Genomic DNA, 13,308 nt, shown 5'->3' with positions numbered 1-13,308 from the left:
TGCACGTGAACAGACAGCTACAGACACAGAGCGCATAGTAGGCTAGGCCTACTTTCACTTTCTAGAGTGCCAATTCATTACATGAAAGATGCTTTATACCAAAACAGCGATCAAATATTACCAAATTTATTATGACATGTGTTGTCACAAACACTTACTCCTATTAGAAAATCAAAACAGAAATCATGTAAGTGAGGACTATGTTAAGTGTTGTTCTCATTGACATCTGTAATAAGGAAAATCCTTAACATCGGGATTAGAAAATCAAAACAGAAATCGTGTAAGTGAGGACTATGTTAAGTGTTGTACTCATTGACATCTGTATTTAAGGAAAATCCTTAACATCGGGACTTTGTTCTTAATCAATTTCAGTTTGTAAAATGTATGGCCCCCCCCCCAACTGTATTAATCCACCCTAAACTGTGTTAATCCCCCCTATGTGAAGCACTGAAGGAGGAAATTAGGAAATTCACAGCATGCATCTCTACCACTGCAGGACATATATTTAACTTAAATTTAAAGCACGCATATTAACTAATTTAACACATATTGGTCCCTCACCAGCCGACCACTGTCGTCATCAGGGATGATTGCTTTGCTTTATCACTGTGGCTTTTTAATTTTTAATTATGTATTTTACATACTCGCCATTCCCGACCTGTCGTGCGACAATGTGATGTCACGGGAGCGACGTAACCATTTATACTCGCGCGTGGTGGTCGCGACACTAGTTGCAATATTCTCCGAAACAGAGGTGTTGCTGTTGTGAAAAGGCTATTGCTACCTACTTTACGCCGTAGAAGAAGCAATGAAGCCGCTCTACTTGCCATGATGAATCAGTGAATCTGTGATCGGTGGCGGAGCCGTGAGCGCGCACTTATCCAGGATCGGTTTCACCTGGCTTGATGAATCCGTGTCTGCTCATCCTGGCTTGGTCTTTGTGCAACCAATTAAGCCTGGACGCAAACTAGTCCCTCAAAATGTTATGCGATCATTGAAATGCAAGGATAGAATAATGTTAGAAATAAAACTATCAACACAGACATTTACATCGATAGTCTGCCGTTCTAATTTATTTGCCTCGGGTGTACTGTGGAGTGGGTAAGACCAGGCTTGGAATTTCATCATTTTAGGGGCAAGGCCACTTGGCCTTCAGGCATATTTGGTGGGGGACACAAAGCCCACATGTCAGGGCATCAAGGCCAAAGTTAAGTAGTAGGCTATACAAATTATCAAAGTTGTATTTAGCCTATTCACAGCAGTAGACGTAGTATGAAACATTACAAAAACATGAAACATGACATATTACATAGAACTGTAAATCTGATCATCTAATATTTACAGATATCTAGGCTATATTTAACATTTATTTTATATTTGGCCTGTTATGAAATCATGTATTAAACAATTTAAGCACAGCTCAGCTTTAAGAAACTCAAACAGCCTAGATGCATGCTTAGCATTTTGTGATCATTAAGGCTACTTTCACAAACTCTTAGTCAGCTGTCCTCTGATTTAGCGATATCTAGGCGATATTTGTAACATTTATTTTGCATTTGGCCCCGTTATGAAATCATGTAGAACAATTTAATCACATTGTAAAACTTAAAGCCCAATTTTGGAGACATCCATGCATGTCGAAATGTGCTGCAAATTCAAAACTGGATTACAGAGGACTGCTGTACACCTTTGTGTTCAGTAAGGTTTGCTGTTAATTCTGATATATGGTTTGTCATGTGTTGAACGAAGGGTTCGTGAAGTATTCCACCGAGATGAATGGGTAAGGAGATGGGCGCAGATCCTTCAGTAGAATTTATGATTAAAATTGAATTATATTATTTACTTTTCTCGCGAACCGTTCACCACAGCAATTAGTGGCCAACGTTATTTAAAAGCTGAGAAAAAGCTCTTTCATGTGATGTGATACTTGGGATGTCTGTGATGATGAGTAGGCTACTTCGCGAGTATTTCAGCTGTCACTTTCTCCACTGCGTAAAAGACTAAATTAATTTGTGCTGTGAATGCTAAGATTATTTTGACAGGCCATAGGCTAAATAAAAATCGCCATTAGTCGGACGCAAAGGGGGCACCAAGGCCACCGTGGCCTGTAAACCTCTGATTTTCAAAGGGGCATCATGGCCAACGCAAGGGGTAAGACTGTTTTTAGTGGCAGGCTAACACATACTGATGACTTGCGCTAGCCTAGCAACTGCAAACCCTGCAACTAGAAGGACTGGATGAAACGTGTTGAAAACGGTCTCCACTGATAAATATCACACTCATTGCTATCTTGGAAATGAGGTTCATATGTCCAAAATCCTGAACCACCCCTTTAAGTATCCTACCATTAATAGAACTGATAACACATCAGTTATATCTATAGGTTATATCCAAGGGGGCAGGCGAATTCCCGGAAGTTGAACCACCCATGGAGCCGTGGTTATCAACTTTCTGCTAACCCCATAGAACGCCCATTCATTTCATAACATATATCAAGTGCCGACATTGTAGCTTATGTATTATCTACATGAACAATAGAAGGCAAGACAGGCTCAACTACCTCGTACATAACGTTGGGTTCTCGTAAGAAGAATAGTTAGCATGTCCGGTTGTAGGGAAGCTAGCTTTTGACGTAATTTGACGCAATTATGCCTGCGTCTTTCTGTGGCACAGTAGGGAAACAACCGTATTGTTTGGATAAGAAGCTAAGTGGAAAGACGATTGGCTAAAAAAATTTTGTTTTGTTTTACCATGATTGTGATTGAAGATGATCATGTCTGGTAGTTTCAACATTAACACAACTTGATATCATTTGTGAGGATGATATTAATAATAATACATAAATAAATGTTTAACTTTGATGACTGTAAACAGGAATATGCTCAAAATATGACATTCTACTTAAACGGATTCAAAACGGTTTATTCCCGGCATGACAAGGTGCTGATTGTTGTAATTCAATAGTTACGAAAACATTTCTTTAAAATTGACAAACATCATGTGTAATTAAAGGCACAAGTCGATCGGGACCAGAGAACAATTTCTCATTCATAATTTTTCCGAAGATAGGTTGTAGGCTGAGAGCAAATCAGGATGTAGGCTATGAATCTGATTGAATTAAAGTATTGGCCATCCCCAAAATGCACCAGAATACACGAAATCACATCAAACAAATAAAAAAAATTCTGGGGGAGGACCCCCAAACCCCCCCCCCCCCACCCGACATATGCGACAATTAGTGGGGGGCCAGTAATGCATCTTGGCCCAGCGGCCCGAAAGTTCATAATCCGCCCATGATCGCGAACCCGTGAACGCATAGATATGGCAAGCATATCAGATGAAAGAGGAGACACAGGGCTATCCATTGATAGCAAGTATGTTGATCTTTCTGGCTTATGGAACCAGATGAAGTGACTACAAAATAATAACGTCATGTACAAAAACCAATGCTGCACACACATTACTCTCGTTTGAATTACTTGCGGACCTGTGATCGGATAGATAGCCTATGCCGCGCATGTCAGATGAAAGAGGAGACACGGAGCTATTCTTTGATACCAAGTACATCCTTCTGGGTTATAAAACAGAAGAAGTGACAGCAAAATAATAACTTCATATAGCTCGACTTACCTCACGTTTTTGTCTGTTTTTGTAGCATTTTTGTTTATAATCGAACGCTATTGTATGTTTCTCTATGGCAAAGAATGTTCATAATCCGGTTTTTAGATCCTACCAAATTCTTGCATGGCATCCAATTCAAGGCTCATATTGCATCCCAATTTTTTCGGCAAAGAAACACCTTTTTTGCCTTCACTTTGTTCATGGCAATGCAGTAAAAAGTTGAAGAGAAACATGAGTGCAGATAGGCACACACAGGCTATAACACGTAAACTCGGGTCAAGTTAGGTCAGATCAGTTTTTGTCACAGATATGGAGCGCAGAAAGGTCATTAAATCACTAAATAAAAAAAATGGCATTTATTTCTGTAAGGCACACGCCACATATGTCTGTAAATTGCTCAGCCCCAAAGAATTCCTCCACCATGGCAATGATATTTCCAGATTCAGGACAGTCTGCCCTACACACACATGAAATGCATTAAGAGCTATGAGCTTGCTGTGGTGAGATACATATCAAAATATAATAATTTTTGTAATACGCTTTTTATATTTTAATTCTTTAAAAATCAAAATAAAATCAATGCTAGTACTAATACATGAAATGAATCTGGATAACCTAGATTCTGCTGAAAAAAAAACAAAAAAACAATACCATATATAATATGTGTGTGTGATCAGGATAAATCCTTATAAATAAAGGTAGTTAAAAATGTCCTAAAAACAGCTTAGGGTTAAAAGATTTAGTAGATCCATACCAAAATACTTTAAAAACAATTATTTAATAAATAATTTAATACATATGTCAGGAAACCCGCCATCACCTGTCAATCACTGTCAAAACTCAAACGATGGAGTCGTGGTTGAAGTTTATGGATAGTCATGGTTCTAAAGTTTAATAAATTAGACACTGATGTCACAGCGCTCTGCTTTAAGTAAATGCTTTGCGCTGGTTAGGGGGTACTTGGCTGAAAAAATATTTCACAGGGGGTAGGCCCATAGACCTAACATACATAGACGCCGCATTGACCGCTACTCTTTACAATCGCTGACGAGATTTGGAGTCGCCATCTTGGACCGGTCATCCACTCCACTCAGTGTAATCTGTTTGGCCGGTGCGATGAGCTGTCAGCGCACTTAATTGATCATATCTCACTGAATACCGAACAGATTCTCACGCGGTTGTTTTTGTTGCAAAGGTTATACATGTAGCTATGATACAGGACACATGATTTAGCGTATTTTAATATTCATAGTGGGTTTAACAGTAATAGAATATTCTGATATATGAGATAAAGTGACCTGACGTCCGATATCAAAACTGGGAATATACTCCATGTTTGACAAAACTAGTTTGATACAAGTTTAATGAGTTAAATATAGTTGACAGTTGACAGAAAAGTTCTGTGAATAATGCTGTTGATGGAAAGGTTCCATAAACATTTAAGTGAGATCAGTGCCATTCAGACATCTTTAGTGACAAACTTGGGTAAATTGACAGAATAAGTTGTAAACCTCCCAGTAGAAAAGCTGTATGATACAGGAAACATGGTTGTGTGTATTTTAATATTCATAGTGGCCTTAATAGTAATAGAATATTCTGATATATGATATATTATAAAGTGATGACATCCAATATAAACACTGGGAACATAACTAATCCATGTTTGACAGCATAGACAGAAAGTGGTTTGATGCAAGTTTTAATGAGTTAAATTGACAGAAAAAAATCCATTAACATTTTCAGTTCAGTGCCATCAAAAATAAAGTTTGATGAACAGACATTGGTGTGGCATAAGTAAAGAAAATGGAGTAACTGGGTTCAATATCAACAGCATTTGTTAGACAAGTTCCATAAATATTGTAAAGTGCAAGTTTGTAGGTTTGTTTCTGATCCATAAAAAACAGACATTGGTTTGGCATAGTAAGTGTAACAGTTCATCAATTCAAGACAAAAAGGTGACTTGTCACTTGTACAGTGTCAATGGGTTCATCAACAGCATCTGTTATTTACAGTTCACAGAAAGGTTTCAGCCCCAATGAAGAGATTAAATAAAGAGTAATTAAGAAACATTTTAGAAAAAGATCAGCCCCGTTCATTGAAATCAGTAAAGAATCGGGGAGTGTCTTCACAGGCTCAGTGAGAAAGAGGTTACTGTCATGCAGTTGGTTCTATGATTTCGACAACTGGTGCATGCAATTTGTATGTTCCCACCTTGCTAAAATTGCTTGGGTACACTTTGGCTAAGAAAAAAAGTGCTTCAGACAGCAGGTGGGCAAATAAGATAGCAGTACATAGTGAAACTGGGTAAACTCCATAAAAGAGGACTGAGTCAACCAGACGATGGGAAAATGGGACACAGAGTGGTGAATGCAGGTGATGAAGGTGGAGCTCATAAATCAAATATTCAGTCACAGTGTAGCAGATGCCCTGCAGTACTGCAATGAAGAGCTGCACCTTCCTCAGTTCCAGGGATGTGAGGAGACTATTCAGTTCATTCACAGTCTCCTTGAGCAAGGCAGTTGTTCTGGGGAGATATAAAATAAATAAATGAATGAATAGGAATTTGAGAGGCATCTTATTCTTGTTAGGGTAAATGACATGTGAATAATACAGTGTTGGGCAAGCTACTTCGAAATTGTAGTGAGCTAAACTATCAGTTACTCTGCCATGAATAAAACACTACACAATACTACCACCCAGTCAAATGTATTAGTAACAAACACAGCAGTAGGCTAGTTCTCTACATAGGAAGCTACTTTAAATTGTGCCAATTACACATGACAAGAAAAGTGTAGCTTGTGTGGAAGTTACTTGATAAATAAAAAAGTTAAGCTATTGAAAAGTTACTTTATTCAGGAAATAGTGAAGCTAGGCTACCACCAACCAACACACTTAGGTTAAGCAGCTAGCGATTGCCCAATAATAGGCTACAGTCTGTGCCACTTGTGCAAAATTCGCAGGCCAAATCTAGATTGATTTATTTCTACAATAGCCTTTTTGTGTCGGTTGTAATCTAAGTCAGTGTTATGGAATATGACTTATCAAGTCTCATTTCATAGCCGGGTGAACACCGAGCTAGCTGGCTACGATTCTCATACAGTAATATCAAAGATCCTTGCTCCTTCTCAACTCTCTGGTAATATTCTATTCACAAAATACAACCAATAGTACGGTAATGTTAAATCTTACTTGTGAAAAGTAAATCCCCCGAGCCCTGTCTGCGATGGTCCGTCGATTTGAGCAGGAACATGCTACACAGGGCTGGCATCTTGTGTCTTCTGCTGCAACGCAACGAGGAGTATAACCGGTCCAAGATGGTGGCCGCATTTCTAGTTTCCAGCAGCCAATGCAGCGTCTATGTATATTATGTCTATGGGTAGGCCTACATCCCTGAAAAAAGGTTGAGAACCACTGCTCTATGGTGGCAAACAGAAAGGGCGGGACTTCGGCTCGAAATTACCATAGAGTTGCGAAGTCCCGCCCCTTCTACTTCTTCTTTCAAAAAATTATGAACGGGAGTTAATGGAGAGATAACAATTATTTTTTGGTCCAGTTTGAATTGTGCCACGAATTTCACATATGATGAGTGTGAATTTAAAAGATAATTTTTCACGTCAAGAAAGTACTGTTGTTCGATAGACTTCAAAAGTTATGTTGGTTTTTTGCGAATCCACTCAGTGGACTACATCTCTCGTCTCGAACGATGTACGTCACCAACGTAATGAAACGATAAGAGCTGTTATGCTAGTTAACGGTTGCATCTTGCTGCCTGCTATGTCACTTAACAGTATGTAATGTACAGTCTATGGACGAATACAACTTACCTGATGTGTTTAATCCTCTGACTCATGGTATTTTCTTCGGCAAGGAAAGCCCAATTAAGACCTGTTGCTGGTATGCAACAGAGCCTGGCCACTCCGTATTAAGTCCCATTGTACCGAATTTTGGTTGCAGTTCCACCAGATTTCCACTGGGGGCGATTGCCATGAGTGCAGAATGAATGGGAGTCAATGGAGCTAGACGGCTAAATTTGTGTCTTTCACCTGATTGTCGTTGACAAATCTCAGATTTGATTGTAGTTTGTATAACTTCAACATGGGTTATAGGTCAAAAGTTGAATGAACGAGTACTTATGTCCTTTTGATTTCTTACAGTTTGGGTCATTGTTGCCCATAACACGCTAGCATTGTGCTAATGAGTGACATCATTGACACGTTTGAAAGGCTTTTTAGAACAATTAAGTGACTAATACTCCACCAAGTGTATTTTCTTTGCCTCCCCTTTCGAATACAATATTCAAATTACTTGAAAAAAAATTATATCCCGAGAAAATTGGATTTTGAGGGGTACAGCTCTATAGACCTCCATGAATTCTGCACTCGTGGACGAGCGCCCTCATGTGGAACCACAAAAGGAACTGCAACCAGGTCAGAAACCGGAAGTTTTCCGAGAGTGGCAGTTCTCCCCTTATTAGACATTCTCTGGCCGCACCAGGAAGAGAATTGGCACTGTCTGGTTACTTCCGGTTTCTGGACTGGTTGCAGTTCCTCCTCAGATTCCACTTGAGGGCGCTCGCAGGCGAGTGCAGAATGCATGGAGGTCTATGGAGCTTTAACCCTCAATATCCACTTTTCTCTGGATATCATTTTTGAGTAGTAATTTGAATGTTGCATTCGCTAGGAGAGGCAAAGAAAATACACACTGTTGATTGTTATATTTTTTGAAGTCACGTAAGTCTTCTAAAAAGCCTTTCAAATATGTCAATGACGTCATTCATTAGCACAATGCTAGCGTGATATGGGCAACAACGACCCAAACTGTAAGAAATGAAAAGGACATAAGTACTCGTTCATTCAACTTTAGATCTTAAATCTATATTGAACCTGCATAAACTACAATAAAATCTATGATTCTTCTACGACAAGCAGGTGAAAGAGATACATTTAGCCGTCTAGCTCCATAGACCCCCATTCAACCTGCACTCGCCCGCGATCACACCCAGTGGAATTCTAATGGAACTGCAACCAATGTCGATACAATGAGGCTTAATAGGAAGTGCCAAGGCTCTCCGTAGACGGGCTCTGGCCGCACGTTAAAAACAAAACCACGTGGTTGTAAATGATTTTAGAAAATGTCATGACTGTTCTGATGAGAAATAGAAATGCAAGTGTTACATTCTGAAGTTGACTATAGCTAGATTAAGTGCATCTACAAACTACCAACTGGTTCATAAGAAAATTACCCAGTTGCCGAATTTAGTGTTTTTATTTTTTTATTCACTTCAGTTGTCCATGCGCTGGTTTTCGGCGTTCCAACCGGAAGTGGTCGCGAGCTATTGTAGAGCTTATTATTGTTGTTGTTTTAAGTCGCTTTAGACAAATGCAGCTGCTAAGAAACGTTAATGTAACAAAGATATAAAGTTGCTTAACAGGAAAATCCACATAGTTACGGTGCGTGACAACGGAAATGTACTGTGGTTAGGGGCAAATTTAGCTAACTGTTACGTAGCAACGTTACATGTAGACAAGCAGACTTGGAGCGTCGGTCTTGTCCGAATTCAAAGCTTTGGCCGTCACTTAACATTGGTAATTATTTTAACTCAAGTTACCACGCGTTCTTATTAGCATGACGATCAAGGAAAGAACAATAAATGTTACCTGTAAATTCCACCAGTGGGTCCCGACAAAGTTTGAATAATGTCCGAGCTGCAGTGTTATCACTTCTCTACACAGACTCATTATGATCGAGAAATAATCTTTCTGTTTCTTAACATACACGGAAAGGAAATGGCATATACCGTTCAATGTTTACTACACAATTTCGCGGCATGCTTTTAGCTGCATCAGAGAATAAGGGAGTGAACCGGCTCTCAGTAAGCGGGGGTCTGGCTGCATGGTGAGTGTAGCAGCCACGACATTTTCCAACATGGCCGCCAATTTGTCAAAATAAAAGTGCCCTCTTCAATTATTGAAGTTCGAGTTCAAGTTATTAATTTGTCACATTCAGTGATGGAGGAAGTACTGAATCGAGTAGCCTACTTAAGTTAAAGTACAAATAACGTACATGAAGGTTTATAGGCCAAGTACACTTACACTCTAAAAAAATGCTGGGTTTGTTGTTTTCAACCTAGCCGCTGAGTAAAATGGGGTCCAACACAGCATTGGGTTATATTAACTAGTGATGGGGACAAGACCGCCTATGCCGAGTCCGAGACAAGACCGAGTCTTTGAAGGGTCGAGACCGAGTCCGTTGGTTTTCAAATACAGTCGAGTCCGAGTCAAGACCGAGTCTTTGAAGAAGCAAGTCCGAGTCGAGACCGAGTCCTTTAGGAGTCGAGACCGAGTCGAGACCAAGACCATAAAAACATGTCAGTTTTCATATTCATGATTTAATATCACCCCAATTAATAATCAACAGTTAGGCCCAGGCTTGGAATTTCACCATTTTAGGGGCAAGGCCGCTTGGCCTTCAGTTGGGCATATTTGGTGGCCACATGTCAGGGCACCAAGGCCAAAGTTAACTATACAGTAGTAGGCTATAAAAATAATCAAAGTTGTATTTAGCCTATTTACAGCAGTAGACCTGAATCACTGTATGAAACATTACAAAAACATGAAACATGACATATTACATAGAACTGTAAATCATCTGATCATCTAATATTTAGATGTCTAGGCTATATTTAATATTTATATTTATTTTATATTTGGCCTGTTATGGAATCATGTTGAACAATTTAAGCACAGCTCAGCTTTAAGAAACTGATGCAACCAAGATGCATGCTTAGCATTTTTGGATCATTAAGACTCCTTTCACAAACTCTTACTCAGCTGTATATCCTCTGATTTTAATATTTACCTATATCTAGGCAATATTTGTAACATTTATTTTGTATTTGGCCTGTTATGAAATCATGAAGAATGATTTAAACACATTTTGAAACCTAAAGACCAAAGTTGGAGACATGAATGTAGACCTTGCTGCAGATTACATTTTTAATTTAACCGGAATACTGTGGAACGGCTTACTGTACAGGGGCATAGCCGTGGGAAGTGGGGGTGCTGGGGGTGCGGCAGCACCCCCTGCAGGAAAGCACGCGTATTTATATGTCATACCACTCACGGTCAGAAAAAAAAGAAGCTCTCCGTCCCCCTGTCTATTATTCTATTATGCACTAAAAAAAATTACATTAGACCTGGGAGATCTAAACAAAAACTAAACAAATTAACAAAACAAACCTGAGGGAGATATCCTATGACGCTAGCTTTATGGTACGACAATATGCCATATTAAGTAGCTGAATATTACCGTGAGTTTCCCAAGGAGCTGAACACGGGCCGCCTCAATCTTCAGCTTAAAATGATGCATAGTGTTATCGGGGTCTCGTGCACCACGGTGAAAGGTGGCATGGATATTGAGTAAGCTCCATCCACAAACAAGAGCTCTCTTCAGCGAGGTAGATGAACTTATTCATCTGTGTCTTTGCGTGCCTGTTTCAGTGGCCTCCTCAGAGCGTTCAATTCTCTTCTTTTTGAAAGTGTAGGTCAGCATTTGTTGTAGACTATATTTGTGATATGTGGATCAATTTAATGTAGGCTAGCCTATGAATATTGTGTTGTGTAGGCCTATGTTATGCATATGTTTTGAGTCAATGTGTTCTGTCTAATATGCTGTGCGATAGGCCTAGGGTCTTTAGCCTGTTTTGACACCCATGTCAGAAGCGTCAATAATTATTACGTTTTATTAATGTTGCTGTTCAACAGTTTTATATTTCACGTGTTCACCGTCGATTTCGGTGCAAGGCTACAGCAACTTTGTTACCTTACTAGTGTAGCGTCAGATAGCAGACGGTTACTTTGTTTGCGTTAGTATCAATCTGTGGTTTGCGACATTTTGTCGCATTTTTTCTGTAATGTAGCCATAATGTTCTTGACAGTGATGTATGCCTGTGCTGTGTGTCATGCAATGCCAGTATGCTGTTGCCCCCCCCCCCCCCCCCCACTACAGCACCCCCAACCAAAACTCACTTCCCACGGCCCTGTACAGGGGACTGCTTTACACCTTTGTGTTCGGTAAGGTCTGCTGTTTATTCTGATATATGGTTTGTCATGTGTTGAACGAAGGGTTCGTGAAGTATTCCACCGAGATGAATGGGTAGGGAGATGGGTGTAGCACCTTATGTAGACGTTATGATTAAATGTAATTATATTATTTACTTTTCTCGTGAACCGTTCACCACAGCAATTAGCGGCTAACATTGTTTAAAAGCTGAGAAAAAGCTCTTTCATGTGATACATGTGCCTGTGTGATGAGTAGGCTTAGCGATTGCGAGTATTTCAACTGAGAAGAATGGGTGAATTTGGACACACTTTCTGTCTTGCCATGCGCTGTCATTTTCTCCACTGTGTAAGACTAAATTAGTTTGCGCTGTGATGCTAAGATTATTTTGACAGGCTATAGGCTAAATAAAAATCGCTATTAAACGGACGCAAAGCAGAATATTGAAAGAAGGGGGCACCAAGGCCAACAAGGGGCAAACATAAACATAAAAAAATGCGTTGGTCTCGAGGACTCGGTCTGAAATTACGAGTCCTTCTCCTCCCACTGTGGTCCGAGACCGAGTCAAGACCGAGTCTTTGAAGGAACAAGTCCGAGTCGAGTCCGAGAAAGCAGAAATCGGTCTCGAGACCGGACTCGAGTACTACATCACTGATCTTAACCCAACAACTGGGTTGAAATTTAATCAATGTGTTGGGTTATTTTGACACAACTGTTTAGTTAAAGTTACGTAATGTTTGGGTTATGTAACCAAAATCTACTGGTTGATTTTTAAAATACTCTGCTTGTACAAACTTTTAATAACTCAAAGTTTGTATTTACTTACATGAAAGTCACACCTTCTGTTAACAGCTTAAGGCCTGATATAGACAGTCTATATTAGAAATGGCCATCAAAAGCCATGCACTGAAATAAAACAGTTCAACATAATTATTTATTTGATAGTTTTCTTTATTTTTGAATAGATAGCCTAGTCTAAAATGCTTGTGATACTTCCATGAAGGCAGACAGATTCCAAAGTCCGTTTTGGGGGTCAGCCCTGTTAATCAAAGAAAAAGTGCATTTTAATCACTGTTACAGAACTTTATATCAAGACTTTCATGAACCATTACCAGTGAATGATGTTGACAGACATTAAAAATCCACCAGGAGACAAATTATTAGTGCAACACACTCGGAAACCATGACCACCTAATATTATGGAGTTGTTTTAAACATAATACCAGTATAGTCCAGCAGCCAGGTCAGACCTTTTTGCAGAATCTTGTAGGGGTACCTCTTTAAGATTTAGGAGGGTGCCCAGGGATATCCCTTTAGCAATTTTGTATATTAACCCTTTCTTGTTCAATGTGTTGAATACAATGCGAATAGGGTAAAAAAAATAACTAGCAGATATCACTATGAAACTTCTCCAGTTGATTACATTAATATGGAAAAAAGAATTATTACAAGTTATCTGTAATTTAATATTTAAATATGCAAATTAGGCATCATCTAATTAAATATGTGCTGATTTGCATAAACTTAAAAAATCTCAACATTGGATGAAGCCAGGTTCAAAATTACTTATTCATTGTGTTGGCATATTAGATGAAAAGTCTTTTACACAGGAAATTTGTATTACAAGTT

General features: G+C 39.2%; 1 protein-coding gene across 1 annotated transcript in view; it reads right to left on the bottom strand.

The window, feature by feature from the left end:
• Nucleotides 1-9,559, bottom strand: part of msto1 (misato mitochondrial distribution and morphology regulator 1) — a 71,104-nt gene extending 61,545 nt beyond the window's left edge. Inside the window, exon 1 of the mRNA XM_042076581.1 lies at nt 9,279-9,559. Within this exon, the coding sequence (XP_041932515.1) occupies nt 9,279-9,359 (81 nt within the window). The 5' untranslated portion in view covers nt 9,360-9,559. The remainder of the gene's footprint in view (nt 1-9,278) is intronic.
• Nucleotides 9,560-13,308: the final 3,749 nt, after the last annotated feature.

The sequence above is a fragment of the Alosa sapidissima genome, chromosome 21 (assembly GCF_018492685.1).
Source record: "Alosa sapidissima isolate fAloSap1 chromosome 21, fAloSap1.pri, whole genome shotgun sequence".
NCBI lineage: Eukaryota > Metazoa > Chordata > Actinopteri > Clupeiformes > Clupeidae > Alosa > Alosa sapidissima.
The sequence above is the reverse complement of the archived record's forward strand: the minus strand, read 5'-3'. Positions and strand labels throughout refer to the sequence as shown.